The sequence below is a fragment of the Vicia villosa genome, linkage group LG3 (genome assembly GCF_029867415.1).
Source record: "Vicia villosa cultivar HV-30 ecotype Madison, WI linkage group LG3, Vvil1.0, whole genome shotgun sequence".
Classification (NCBI taxonomy): Eukaryota; Viridiplantae; Streptophyta; class Magnoliopsida; order Fabales; family Fabaceae; genus Vicia; species Vicia villosa.
The window spans coordinates 20,628,949-20,643,692 of record NC_081182.1 but is presented as its reverse complement, the minus strand read 5'-3'; the positions used below and the strand labels follow the sequence as shown (position 1 = coordinate 20,643,692).

Sequence of the window (14,744 nt, the reverse complement as noted above, 5' to 3'; positions counted from 1 at the left end):
CACTACCTCAACTTCAGAGCTGCTCGCGGTCGTGGTATGCGAACCACCCCACGAGCTAGAACTAGAACTGGACCCCGAGCTGGACCCCGAGCCTGATTCACCTGCACGCAGAAGGAAATAGTGAATTCGATGATCATCAAATCCACCCTTCCACCGCGATGCAAGTGAAAGGGTGAAACGGCGAGCGATAAAGCCACCGACCAAACCCCCTCGAAGAATTCGTTGATCCTCGGCCAAGGTCTTCGCCCGAGAAAAGACTAACTTAACGAATGAAACACGAATGCTCGGATCTAGCCCGGCAAGGCATGAAGAACCCTAGAGTACATCGGGCATAGTTATGAATAAGCCGACCAACAACTCAACGTTACCGGCCAGTATATGAATTTGACGGGCTAGGGTGTAAAGAGGTCGAACAGAATCAGTAAAAGTACAACGTCTACGTTGACATCCCCCGGGCATCGCATGAATAACCCGAGGAGAAAGTCAGGTTCTTGCATCTGTTTGCCGACTTAGACGGCAAAAACAGTAGAATCACTACGTAGATCCTCAATAAAGTTAAACGAAAGACATTCTAAACCAGAAAGAAAACTCAAACGCACCTGATTGAGACATGATCTCGGAGAAACTCGATTGCTGAAGAAACGCTGGCAGAAGCTGGGTTTGCAGATTGACCTAGATGCCGAGCATACAACGGGGAGCAGAAAAATTCCCAAATGAGGGATTTTACTCCCTTTTATAGGGGGTTTTGCCCGGAATACGAAATGTCACCTCGGCTGACACAGATTCCCTAGGCGCCGCCTCCTACCCCTAGGCAATCATTACCCTGCCACGTCAGCGAGTGTCACCCACGTGCGACTTATCGACCCCTCCTCGAGATGATGACGCTCGGACAGTCAACGGCGGACGAGGACCACCACCGTGCCGAGTACTCACAATAGAACTCGAAGTTCCTTCCTCGGAACTCCGACTTGGGGGGCTCCTGTTCTGGACTGGGCCAAGACTTGGCCCAATCCACTTTCGGCCCACTGGACTTTCGAGGCCCAAACCAGGTTGCACCCTCCATCACGTGAAATGGTGCTCGTCACCCCCTTGCTCGGCAAAGGTGCTCCTCGCTGACATCCCTATCGAGGACCATGCTCCCCGCGAGCGCCCTCCTCGCCAAGGACCCTGCTCCTCGTGGGACTCCTCCATACTCAATCCTCCGAATACTACGGAGTCCACGTGGCCCCTATAAGACCGCGTCTCCCTTGGATTCCGGAGCGGTTAACCAGGACAGAGGGCATCACGCACCTCCGATATTTCCGCCTAGGAAACCTGGCAGTCTCCTAGTTGGGCCTGGAAATCCAGTCCACTAGCGTGATCATGGCCCAGCGCTGGGGGCTATAAATACCCTCTCTCAGTAGAGGGTCAGGTATTCAATTCTCTTCTAACCTTAGCTAGTACTTGCTCTCCTTTGCTCCTCTACTCACTTTGGCATCGGAGTACCTTGCAGGTACACCCCCCCTCTCACTTCACGAAGACCCAGCATCCGAGCAGGCCTTGACGACTCTTCTGATCAGGTACGATCAATTAATATGACAAAGATTTTCTTTAAATGGTAGTAAGTCATAGCCAACCAAATTTGAGATTTCTTTTGAAGACTTAGGAGGTAGTAACTCCTAGCCACTTTGCCTTATTTTGCTTCCTGGTGTAACTAATACGCATGCTTTGGCTTGTTGTGCTTTCAAATAGTTAAGTATCAAGTTAGGGAGTAGAGATCCTCTCAATTTCCTAGAAGAAATGGACATCTCCATTACTATGCTTTTTGTGAATAAATGTGCATTTATTGTCACAATTTCCATAAATATGTGCAATTATATCATTGATTTAATCCAAAACTATAGTAATTGATATCTCCATCTCTTTAGAGAAATGGAGAGGATTTCATCCCCAAGCTAGGATCCTTTCCATTTCTCAAAAGAAATGGAGGTGTCAATTACTATAGTTTTGATGTATAAATGTAGAATTAATGTCATTACTTTTTGAAATGTGTGCAAATATATTTTTTATTTACATCAAAACTATAGTAATGGAGAACTCCATTTGTTTTGAGAAATAGAGAGGATCTTTATTCCAAATTTTGAATGACGTATAAAAAAGAAAAACCAAATATGTTGGTTAAGAAGCGTCAGCATATCTGGTATGTGTCGATAAATGAAAAACATTATTTCAGCACCAAAGCTTTACTAAGTAGTTCAAACATTATAAGAAGAAAGCAAGAATTTACTTGAGAGAAAATATTACCGATTGAGAAAGTAATAAACATCTGGCTTGCTATGCAGAGTTTCTCTCTACATAGCTGCTTTCTCTGAGGTGGTCGACTCTAAGGTCCAAATTTCTTCTAAACCAGACAAAACAATTTGCAACTAAATGATGAAACAAACATCACCATGTATAAATGCAACTCGTTTGGAAAATGGTGTCGTTTATAATTTTAGTAATACGAAGAATTCTGTCATCCTGGTATATACATGAATAACAAAAGAAAGAATAAAGATTTATTTAAGGAACTGATGTAGAGTAAATCAAAAGAAAGTATTTTTATATCGTATCCATAGAGACTGGAGTTATATCAAAAGAACATGGTATCAATACTTTTGGAACGTGAGTACTTTTTTAATTAATAATCTTTTTAATATTTTAGAAATAGAATATTTAAATTTATTAATTGGTCACATTTTTTGATTAAATTTGGAAAAGTAGAACAATATATAAATACAAATAAAAAAAGGAAAGAATGTAGTTGTAGGAGATTTTTGTCTCCACATGGATTGCAGATTTAAACAAGGTAACTATTCTGGGGTGACAGCGGGATCGTACCATTCTCTTGACTCAAAATAGGAGCAGGTTTGAAAAAGGATCTTAGAGTGTTCCTTAATGTCTTCTTTTTTTCTTCTCATTGGAGTTATTCCACAAAGACTTGTCATGATAAAGAAGAAGGAGAAACAAGCACACTTGGAGAGCGGAGTACAATTGATAGTTGTATGTTGCATTCGGGAAGGATGAATCGCTCCCGAAAAGGAATCTATTGATTCTCCTCCCAATTGGATGGACCGTAGGTACGATGATTTACTTAACTACGTACAAATTAAAATAATAACAACGAATGGTATTTTAATAATGATTTGGGTCAATAATAAGACAAGAAAATTATCAAATTAAAGCACGATAATGAAAGGAGATTAAATCTTTATTTTGAATCCCTTAATTATACCTGTTGATGAACTGTGTATTTATTGAGTTTAAATTAAGTTATTATCTAACTGCAATATAAAAAAAACACTTCTTTGGTGTGTAACTCACTAATTTATACGATAACATCACAAGGGCGCATCTATGGGGTTAACCATAACATCACAAGGAAAGACGGTGACGTACCTTTGAGGGGGAATAAGTAAGAAGACAACCCACAAGTAAGGAAGCAACAAGGAAAGCTCAAAATAGTATAACAAGGAAGTTAACCAACAAATTTAAGAAGAATGAGTGAGCATTGAGTAGCAAGTGGAGAAAAAATATATGTTGGGAGCAAAATCTGCCTTTTATAAGGAAGTCAAATGCAAACTAACAATCCAGATTAAAAACTAAAGAAGATCTAAAGGCGGCCGAACAACATCTAACTAAGGGAAGTTAAAGCCCAAAAACATTCAAGCATCCTAAAAAGGGGAACCATGCCCTGATCTGTGCCCTAGAATCACACACTCAGAAGGAATGGTGAAACATTTAATTTTCCCACTACTTTTGTAATAGATTTAAGGCATTTCCACTCCCAACCAAGAACAAACATCATTCTTGGAATCCGTTCATTATTTCAAAGGCTTCCCGGCTAATCTCCACCCGACAACCTTGGGAGCAACTATTATGGGTCGGCCAAAGGCCCAAAAATCCAAGGCCCAATCCGATAGAGATTCACTCAAAATAACCCAACATGTAAAGTCGTTACACATGAAGTTCAAGGCATACTATTCTAATCTCCAGCTTTACTATACTCTTCTTGAACTGACTTCGATGTTAGAATGTTAACCTTGCAAGTTTACCTCGCATTGTCGTATCAAAGATCGGGACTACTAGTTCAAGATCATTCATCATCGACACACACCAATTCTGGTTCCTAAACATAGCAAATTCCAAGAACAATGCATTATTCAACTTTCATATTCATAAACTAAAATTTATTCCAGATTCTTAATCTTAGTTGTGCATGCATGCACAATATGCATTAAGTACAACAAAAATAACACCTTTTGTAAGTTTAATAGTGCGCTAATGAAAGGGTGAATTAGGTACTTTAACATTTTTTGGTTTTATTCAACGAAGGTGATTATTTTTCTGGTATATGGTGAAGTTATGAAAGCAATAAAGTGCAGAAAAATAAACGACACAAGGATATATCCTAGTTCCCCTTACAGTCTGAGAATACTCTAATCCCCTTTCAACATGAAAGTGATTTTTACTATTGTTTGTGACTTGTACAAGACCCACACAAACACCAAAAAAAATTCTCTTGAATTTTACACTAAGTCCACTAAGAGAACAATCTTCTCAAAGTGACCTTCTTGCTTCCAACAATCCTGGACAGCAAGATACAACCAACCAAGTAGAACAAGGAAAATAATCCTTTCCTTGCTACTCTCTTGTTTCCAACAATCTTGGACAACTAGCAATTACAAAACACTTTTGGAAAATATTTAATTAGTAAAGTTGATGAACATATATCAATCACTACAGTTGATCTTATCTTTCAAGCAAGACAATTTACAATGATATAATAGTGCTAAAGTATTTATGAATGAATGGTAAACTTTTATGAATTGGTATGAAACAATGTGCATACAAAGTTTTAATGAAAGTTCAAGTATGTACCACTTGTATGAAAATATATGACCAAAAAGGTAGTAAATTATAATGAAAGAGGTGAGATTCAAATATGAAAAATATAGAGTATATATAGTGTCTTAACACCCCTAAGAATGAGTATGATTCAAAGAAAAGGTGCAAAGATTGATAAACAAAGTTTGAGATTCGTTCAGATTTGAAACAAAAATCTTTTTGGTTTTGTTTACTTAGGAAATGGATTTCCATATGTGGTAGATCGATTTCCATGAAGTGTTGTGAACATTTTTGAAAAGATTTACTTAGGAAATCAATTTATCCATATAGGAAATCGATTTCCACAACCAAAAAAAATACAATTTTCATAAACGTGAAAATCTGGACACGCAGAAGAAATTGATTTACCCCCTGGGGGAATCGATTTCCTGAAGCTTCTATGCAAAATATATTTTCTTTTCTAGCCAAAACATACTTGCACTATATGAACAAAAAGATTAATACATGCATATGAATCAGGGATTATTTTGAGCACTTATTTATCAATATAAATGCATGTCTGTACCTCTATCAATCAAGACCATGCTTAGTATTCAAATTTAATCTTGAATAATTTAGTGCTAGCTTTTGCTCATGATAAGACTTTGACACTTGAATTGATAATATGCTCTTGAAGCTTTTTCCATACTTTTCGACATGATTATTTGACTCACTTTGTCTTCATCAAAACACATTGGATGGAGAGTCTTGACTTCACACCTTTTCATGCTAAAAGAAAGACAACATTTTTTATTCCTCCATTAATATTCTTTCTGATAAAAGCTTTCAGTTTTATCCCAATGATTAAAAATTGTTTATCCAACTCCTCTTTGAATTCATTTTTCTTACACTCACCATGAACTATGAAACTCAACCCTAAAATCAGAATAAGAAGAAAATAAACTCTTACATGATAAATAAATAAAAAAACACTCGCCATGAATAGACGCTTAGGCTGTCGCAGAACCTGATTCCATGATGCGAGTCTCGGTCTTTATAAAAGTTGTTTGAACTAATTCAAATCAAAAAAGGAAGAGGTGAATAAGGGAAAAAATGTTTTTTTCAAAGAGGGAGAATTTAAATTTAAAATGAGTACTAAGAAAGAGAAGAACGAGATAACATGTACTTATTGACATAATTGTACTAGGGGTCCTTTAAATTATTTTACTGTAACAAGTTGATCCCTTAATTTTTTTTAACAACTTAGTCCTTTAAGTTAACAAATGTGTGCACAATTACCATTTTTTTCAATCTTTTATTAAATCAATCATACGAAATACATAAAGTTGCAACAAAATGCATATATCAACATTCTAAATACATAAAATAACATCCAAAAAAATATAAATTCAGATTCTAATTCAACAACAACAAAATTTAAAGGACTACATTATTAAAAAAAATATAACTTAAAAGACTTTGGTGTAAACATGTCTTATTTATTTGTCTTGCCAAGCAAGTGTAAAAATTTTAAAATAAAAAAACAACGACAATTTACTTAGGAAAGTTGATCCTATTGTATTAGATATATGAGCCATTTTGTTTCAGCTTTAAAAAAATGGATTTTTTTTTTTGTATTTTTGAAAATAGATTTTCTAAAACGGTTTTTCAAAATATTACAAGTTTTTTTATATTCGTTTTTTCTAAAATGAAACACTTAATTTGACATCCTATAACATAAACATACATAATTGAAGACAAAAACTTAGTCAAAATCATAATTTTTTCAAAAAGTTGTATTTCAAAAATAATTTTTATGAAAATCTATTTGAAATAGCTTCAAAATTAAGTGATTTTTTGAAATTTTGATATCTAAATTTTCCCCCTATAAATAGATGAAATACCTAAAATCACATTTTAAGAATAACTATTCAAACAGATTTGTCATTTGAAGTTTTTATAAAAAGTTTCTTTGTAAAAAATTTTTTCGCAAAATTTGATAACACTATAAAAATCATTTTTAAAAAAGCCAAAACAAACGGGCCCATATTTTGTTTGAGCTTTAAAAAAATAGATTTTTTTTAATTTATTTTTGAAAATAGATTTTTCAAAACTATTTTTTAAAATATCACAAGTTTTTTTATATTCGTTTTTTTTTAAAAATGAAACACGAATTTTGACATCTTATAACATAAACATACATTATGGAAGACCAAAACTTAGTCAAAATCGCAATTTTTTCAAAAAGTTGTATTTCAAAAATAATTTTTATGAAAAACTATTTGAAATAGCTACAAAATTAAGTAATTTTTTAAAATTTTGATATCGATTTTTTTTCTTCATAAATAGATGAAATATCTAAAATCACATTTTAAAAATAACTATTCGAACAAAATTTTAATTTGAAATTTTTTAAAAAAAATTTCTTTATAAATTTTTTTTCATATAATTATATAACACTATAAAAACCATTTTAAAAAAAATAAAAATAAACGCGGCCATACTTGATTGAACAAAGCATGAGCAATATTAATGGTTAACAAAAATCTATTTAAAATTTCTCAAATAAATGAAGGATGCTTAAACTAAAAAAAAAACGATAACTTTCCCCACAAAGGTAACCAATCCCTGCCCCACAATACTGTCGAAGAAGCACTTAGTTCAAATTCTTTCAATTTTATTTCTTTTTATACTCTGGCACTAGTATCCTTGCTGAGTTACTAGTACTACCAAAGGAAAAGCAAAAAGATTCTCATTATCTCACTTACTAGTTACTCACTCACTCATCATTTTGGTTAAGTTAAATGCAAAAAGCAGCTTAACTCAAAAAGCACTTCCAACTTCATCTATAACTTTCTCACTTCAGTTTCAGCTTACATCTATTACCCTCCTCTGTCTTTTAACTCAACCCTTACCTTACTTTACTTTCCCCTCCCTACCTTTCAACTCTTTCACTTTATGCTAACCTTTCTGAGAACTCAAAACTTCACTATGCGTTGTGGTGTTGTTGTTGCTGTTGTTATCTTGTTCTTTAACGCGTTTTTAGTGTCTCGTGTGAGTGGAATCGGCGTAAACTGGGGTACTCAATGTACGCATCTTTTGTCACCGACCACGGTTGTGAGAATGCTGAAAGATAACGGGATTCAGAAGGTGAAGCTGTTTGATGCTGATCCCAATATCTTAGACGCGCTTAAGAAATCTGGTATTCAGGTTATGGTGGGGATTCCTAATGACATGCTTTATACTCTTGCTAATAGTCTTCAAGCTGCTGAAAGATGGGTTTCTAAGAATGTTTCTGCTCATGTTTCTTCTGGAGGTGTTGACATCAGGTACTATATATACCCTCTCTTTCTATATTTGGATTTTTAGGGTTTTGTTATATCCTTGTTGCCTTGTTGGGTGGTAATTACTTCGAATTGAGTATATGTAGTCTGAATCAGGGCCGTCTTTGAGGGCATGCAAGACGGAGTAATGTAGATGGCCCAAAATTTAACCGTAGCTAAATAAGGTCTTAAAATATATGTTCCGGTTAAACTGTGGTTAAATAGGTTTCTATTAGTTTTGTCATGGTTAAACTGTGATTAATTTACATGGAGTCTTGTATGTAGTGTTTGTTTACCAGAAGTTGTATTTAGTAATTTCTATTTGTTTATGATGTTGACAAGTTATCCGATCTCTCTCGTTGTCAAGCAACATGTGTCGCAGATATCAGATTTTGATTTGATTATTCTTCGGGTTTGGTTACTTATCTTGGGTATTAGAGGGTTCAATGAGTGTTTTGTCATGGTCCGAAGACTCTTTTTACCTTTTCCTAATATACTTGAAAGCTTCACTTACTGACAATGTACTCCTGATGAATCTGTCCCTTGCTTGTTTTTAATATCCCAATTTCCTCAATATTCATGTTCATCTATGTATGTAAGCAAACTAAAGTGCAAATATCGGAAACTAATATCACTCTTTATTGATAGTTTGATACATGGTCTGACAAATACCTAGCAGAAGATGAACGCCAGTTATATTGTTTGTTATTCATATGTAGTCCTATCTGTTGGAGTGAACTTATTATGGACCTATGTTGTGTATTTCACTGTTTCTTATGTGCATCTTCAATTGTCTCTGTGTGTTTGTGCGCGTCCATATATTGCTAGAGATGGAGAATATAAGAATAAGCAGTCCCCGTATAGACAATCAAATTTTTGTTACATTAGCGCTTAGGCTTCTCTTGTAAAAATAAGTTTACTAATTCATTTACGATCACTTAAAAATGTTGGCTGATCCACGTAGCTGAGTCCCACATAGCAGGCACAGAACACAATCACTGCTGTTGAAAACTTCTTGTCAATCATGTGCTCTGAACTGATTATATCCACTCGAAGTTCAAATTTTGATGGAAATAGGAAGTAGATTAGAATATTTGCTCTCTCTAACCCTAGAATTTAGAAATATTGTTATTATAACTTTCTGTTAGAGAGGATTTGAGTGTAACTTATTCGTTATGTATAATGTTGTGTTACTTTATTTTCCTGCTATTATGTTTAGCAACACTGATTGTAAAATCAACAACTACATTCTACACTTTGCCTCTTCTATAGTATTTTATTTTTCATTCACATTCATCTCGTGTGGTTTTTACAAGATATGTTGCGGTGGGGAATGAACCATTTCTGTCAACATACAATGGCACTTTTGAAGCCACTACACTCCCAGCTCTGCAAAACATCCAGGCAGCTCTTACAAAAGCCGGTTTGAGTACTCGAGTCAAAGTTACTGTCCCATTAAACGCGGATGTGTATATAAGCGAAACAAGTAACCCATCCGACGGTGATTTCAGGCCGAATATCAACAACGTCATGCTGCAGATAGTCAAGTTCTTGAGTGACAACGGATCTCCTTTTACCGTAAACATATATCCTTTTATCAGTCTCTACTTGGATCCCAGCTTCCCCGTCGATTATGCTTTTTTCAATGGCTTTCAAGCTGCTATAAATGACAATGGAAAGATCTACGACAACGTGTTTGATGCTAACCATGATACACTAGTATGGGCACTGCAGAAACACGGGTTCGGAAACTTGCCTATAATTGTTGGGGAAATTGGGTGGCCAACCGATGGAGACAGAAATGCAAATCTTCAAAGTGCTCAACGCTTTAACCAAGGTTTTATGTCGAGGTATGTTTCCGGTAAGGGCACGCCGATGAGGCCTAATCCTATAGATGCCTACTTGTTTAGCTTCATAGATGAAGATAATAAGAGCATTCAGCCCGGGAACTTCGAACGCCATTGGGGGTTGTTTTACTTAGACGGACAGCCCAAGTACCAACTTAATCTCGGAACAGGCCGGGCGACTGGATTGGTGGGAGCTAGCGGCGTCCAACATTTGGAGAAAAAGTGGTGTGTGTTGAAACCATCAGCAAACCTCAATAGTGATCAATTGGCACCAAGTGTGTCATATGCCTGTCAAAATGCTGATTGTACAAGTCTTGGGTATGGAACATCATGTGGTAATTTGGATGTGAAAGGAAATATCTCTTATGCATTTAACAGCTACTACCAAGTGAATGACCAGATGGATAGTGCATGCAAATTTCCTGGACTTTCCATGATCACTGATAAAGATCCTTCATTTGGAACTTGCAAATTTAGAATCATGATTGAGACAGATTCTGCTGAGCTAAATGGTATGGTTGGATCAACAACAACAGTACTCCTTGCTTTGGTTGTTTTACTGTTGTGTAATGTTTCATTTTGATTTGCTTGTTTCTTTTTTAATTTATTATTTTTGGATGACTTGATGTGTATTACAAATTCTCGGTATGTATGGGTTTAACCGGTGTAAAAAAAGCACTTGTAGCAATGGAATATGCAATGATTTGTCATGGTCCAGTAATTCTGGATTGTTGAGATATGGAATTACGAAGTGAAGTACACTTTTCATAATGAAAGAAAGAAAAAAAATGAATAATGGAATAACTCCCTAGATTTTGGAATCCAAATGCCCCCAAACCCAACACACCACCTCAAATCATCTCAGAACAAAGTTAAAAGTCTTGGTTTATCTCACACGTATTGAAATTCGGACGCGTTTATTTAAGTATTTGTGATATGTCTTTCCCTCTTCATTCTCTTTAATTTCATCAAATACGAATAAGTTGAAATATAGAATAAGTTAGAAATATAGTTCATCTGTGTCTATTCCTGTTATAAAATTTTTAAATCTTGGTTTTATACATCATTTAGTCTCTTAACATAATTTAAATTTTTGCGTTGGTCCCTTGTTTAGTAATTGTTCTCTTTAAGTCCTTTAATTGTCATTCGGTTAGGTATTTAGGCCCTGTATGTTAAATTTGGTCAATTTTCGTTTAGTTTTGTATGTGTGGCACGTCAGCTTGCAAGAGATAGATGGCATGGAATTTATTTTATTTCATTTTTATTTAAGAAACAAAAGAAGCCGAAGAGGGGTCAGGTTGATGTGCATAAGGTATATCCTTATGCACGGTGCATAAGTCTCGTGCGAGTAATATTTAAATTGTTCCGAGTAACATTTTAGTTAGAAACGAATAATAATATCATAATCCATGAATAATTTATGAGTGATGTTAGTAGTAGAGGCCTTCTCATTTTGATTTTGTTTGTTTGCTTGAAAGTGTAATAATATGAGAATAATTGGAGGAAGTACGATAATGTGGAAATTCGTGAGAAAAAATGGTGTTGAGTGATTTATATATGTATTTTTTATAGAGTGATTTATATTCAAGATTAAACTTGACATATAGAGTGATTTATATATGTATTTTTTAATATTGACATTTTTCAATACCCAATTTGTCCATTGACTAAATTAGACATACATGTATCCATTCCTTCTCTGCTCAAACTCAACAGCTGTTTCACACTTACCTTAGCTAGGAATAGATATGAAAATGAAAAGTGTTGGGAGACGGTGAAATAGAATATAACATCTCTGATTTTTTTCCTTAGAAAATGAAAAATGTTGGATGATGGAGAAATGATGGATTGGTATGTATAGTGTATTGGGGTAATTCGGGGGAGTTAACACGAGAGAACATTTTAATTTTGGGGCTTTCTTTTTATGAGCAACAGACCTTTGTGAAAGATATACCACATATACACCAAAAACCTTATAGTGATAGTTATGTGGGTTCACCCACCTATAAAGGCTCAGGTTTCCACATTCTTAAGCAATGTGAGATTTCCCCATAATACTCACACTTGTAATTCTTTTTCAACACTCCTCCTCAAATGTGACTTTATCCACAATGTTGCCCTTCAAGTGGAAGCTCTTTTGTCCACGTACATTTGCACTGTTATTGACACTTATCAATGAGACACCTCTTATAGATATTTCAATACAAGTAAGCTGCCCTTCACTCGAACCAAAGACTCATTATACCATTTCTTGGTGCAACAATCGGGGGGTCAACGACATAACATTTTTAACTTTAGGGGCACTTCCTTTCAGGGCACATATCTTTCACTACTACAAAACGCATAAACAACAACGCCATGGTCACCACGGTTCTTCACTACACCGTGGTGACATCTCTAAAATAAGGCGCTACCATATTATTTTTGTTTTTTGATTAAAAATTAATTGTATATAACAGCGGCTGAGCAGCCAACCGTGGTAAAACCATCAAATTTCATGGGTTCGAACCTTATCGCCATCATATATTATTCATTTAATGTTAAAGCTCGTCTTTTATTTATTATCTATTTTTATATAAAAAGCTTAAAGGGATATGACTATGGTTGGTAAGTTCCACCGTTATGATATATTTATAATAAATAAATACTTATCAATACGGTTGGTCGATAACCGTTGTGAAATAATTTACCCATATATAAACGAATTAACTCTCACTTATTGACAATAACACCTTTTCCTTCACAGTGAAACCCTAACACCTATTTTTCCCCTCTTCTTCTTACATCTTATTGTTAGATAGTTGCCCATTATCTCGTTTGTCGTGTGTTGTTTTTGTTTATTAATTGTTTTCGTTTTTTCAGATTCGTCTTCATTACCTTAACAAAGACCATACTTTGACTATGGTACATATTGTTTGTGTAACTAGGGAAAAGAGTACAGGAAGAATGAAGCTATGATAACAACTTCATCCACCTTGTATTTCTTCTTCATAGCTTCACAAACAAGATATTTTTTCATACGCTGTTGATAAATAAGTTTGCATTTTCACATGTTGATTACTTTCATGGTTATTGTAAGACTCAACAAGAACAACACATTTTAGCCAATGAAGAAACAACAACGACAATAAATTTCATCTTGTTTGAGATACAATGAGAAGAAATAAAGTATGAAGCTGTTGTGTAAGCTTCTTCCTCCTTATATTTCTTTTTCATTGCTTCACAAACTATATGAACTTCAGAATTGATTCTTGTTCCATGATTAGTTTCAATAAAAGGTGCATCTTGGAAATTTATAATATATCTTTTTCATCGCTCACAAATTTATTTGAAAACCAACTTATATTAATTATTTGTTTAAGTTGATTTTCAAGAATAACTTTATTTTCAGATTATATAATTCTTCATCAATTTGAAAGCTTGTATTTCTTTAGTGAGGTGTATGGAAAACAAGCAATCTACATATTATATAATAAACTCTGGACACTTTTCACAACAGTTATATATTGTAACTGTGATCAAAGGTCATTTATGATTTATATACTTTGTGCTGATGGGTTTCGAACCCAGTACATATGTGTAAGTATCACAACAATTTATAAGTATAACCTTTGTGATAAATGGTGCGCATCCCGCATTTCAATAACGGTTTCCAAACCGTGATAGAAACATCGAACTTACAACCACACCCTACTTAACAACGGTATGACCCGCGTGATGGTACCACTTTTCCGACCGTGTGAAAGGGGGTTTTTGTAGTAGTGTTTGTGAGAGACACACCAAATACTCACCCAAAACCTTAAAGTTATAAGTGAGTATGTGGTGTGTCTCTCACAAATGCGTGTTACTCATAAAAGGAAAGCCCCAAAGTTAAAATCCTCCCTCGTGTCGACTCTCCGAGTTGCCCTAACAAATGGTATCAGAGAGTGGTTCGAGTGAAGGGACCGACTTACTTGTATCAAAATGTCTGTAAGAGGTATCCCGTTGAAAAGTGTCAACGGAGGTACAAGTGTATGTGGATAAAAGAGCTTTTAATTGAGGGGGAACATTGTGGATAAACACACACTTTAGGGGGGTGTTGAAAATTAATTACAAGTGTGAGTACAGTGGGGAAGTCCCACATTGATTAGGTATGTGGAGACTTGAACATTTATAAGTGCGGGAATTCATACACCTATCATCTTAAGGTTTTGGATGAGTATGTGGTGTGTCTCTCATAAAGGTGTAATGTTGGGTGAAAATGTGAGCGATTAAAATCTCACATAATTTATGAAAGCGTAGAATGTTAGATTTATAAGAGAGAGAGCTCATTTACCTAACACCCCAAGGTTTTTGGTGGAGAAGTGATGTCTCCCCTCTGTAGTGGTCCTGAAGCATTGGTTCCGTTGGTCCTCCCGACTATCCCGGACTCCTCAATAGTGATATCAGTGTCAGGTTCAACTTTGCGGGGGAGTTGGATTTGGTGTTGGATTCTATTATAGGATGTGGAAGACTCGTACTTGCGGGGGAGAATGTTGGGTGCAAATGTGAGTGGTTAAAGTCCGACATTGTTTATGAATGAGTAAAATGTTGGATTTCCAATTTACCTAACACCTCGAGGTTTTGGGTGAAGACGTGACATCTCCATCTTTTACGGTCCTAGAGCACTGGTCTAGTTGATGCTCCCGACTTTTCCGGACTCCCCAACATATTGCACTAATATAGATAATTTTGAGAAAAAATGTATGGT

General features: G+C 35.3%; 1 protein-coding gene across 1 annotated transcript; it reads left to right on the top strand.

The window, feature by feature from the left end:
* The first annotated feature begins 7,555 nt into the window (after positions 1-7,555).
* Positions 7,556-10,725, top strand: LOC131660577 (glucan endo-1,3-beta-glucosidase 5-like). The gene is made up of 2 exons (XM_058929837.1): positions 7,556-8,174; positions 9,485-10,725. The coding sequence occupies exons 1-2, from the start codon at positions 7,804-7,806 to the stop codon at positions 10,596-10,598; spliced, it is 1,485 nt and encodes a 494-aa protein (XP_058785820.1). The 5' UTR covers positions 7,556-7,803; the 3' UTR covers positions 10,599-10,725.
* Positions 10,726-14,744: the final 4,019 nt, after the last annotated feature.

Excerpts from the sequence above, each read along its gene's own strand:
- LOC131660577 (XM_058929837.1), top strand. The coding sequence starts at position 7,804 with ATGCTAACCTTTCTGAGAACTCAAAACTTCACTATGCGTTGTGGTGTT. Across the intron at positions 8,175-9,484 it reads TCTGGAGGTGTTGACATCAG|ATATGTTGCGGTGGGGAATG; the intron begins GTACTATATATA and ends GGTTTTTACAAG.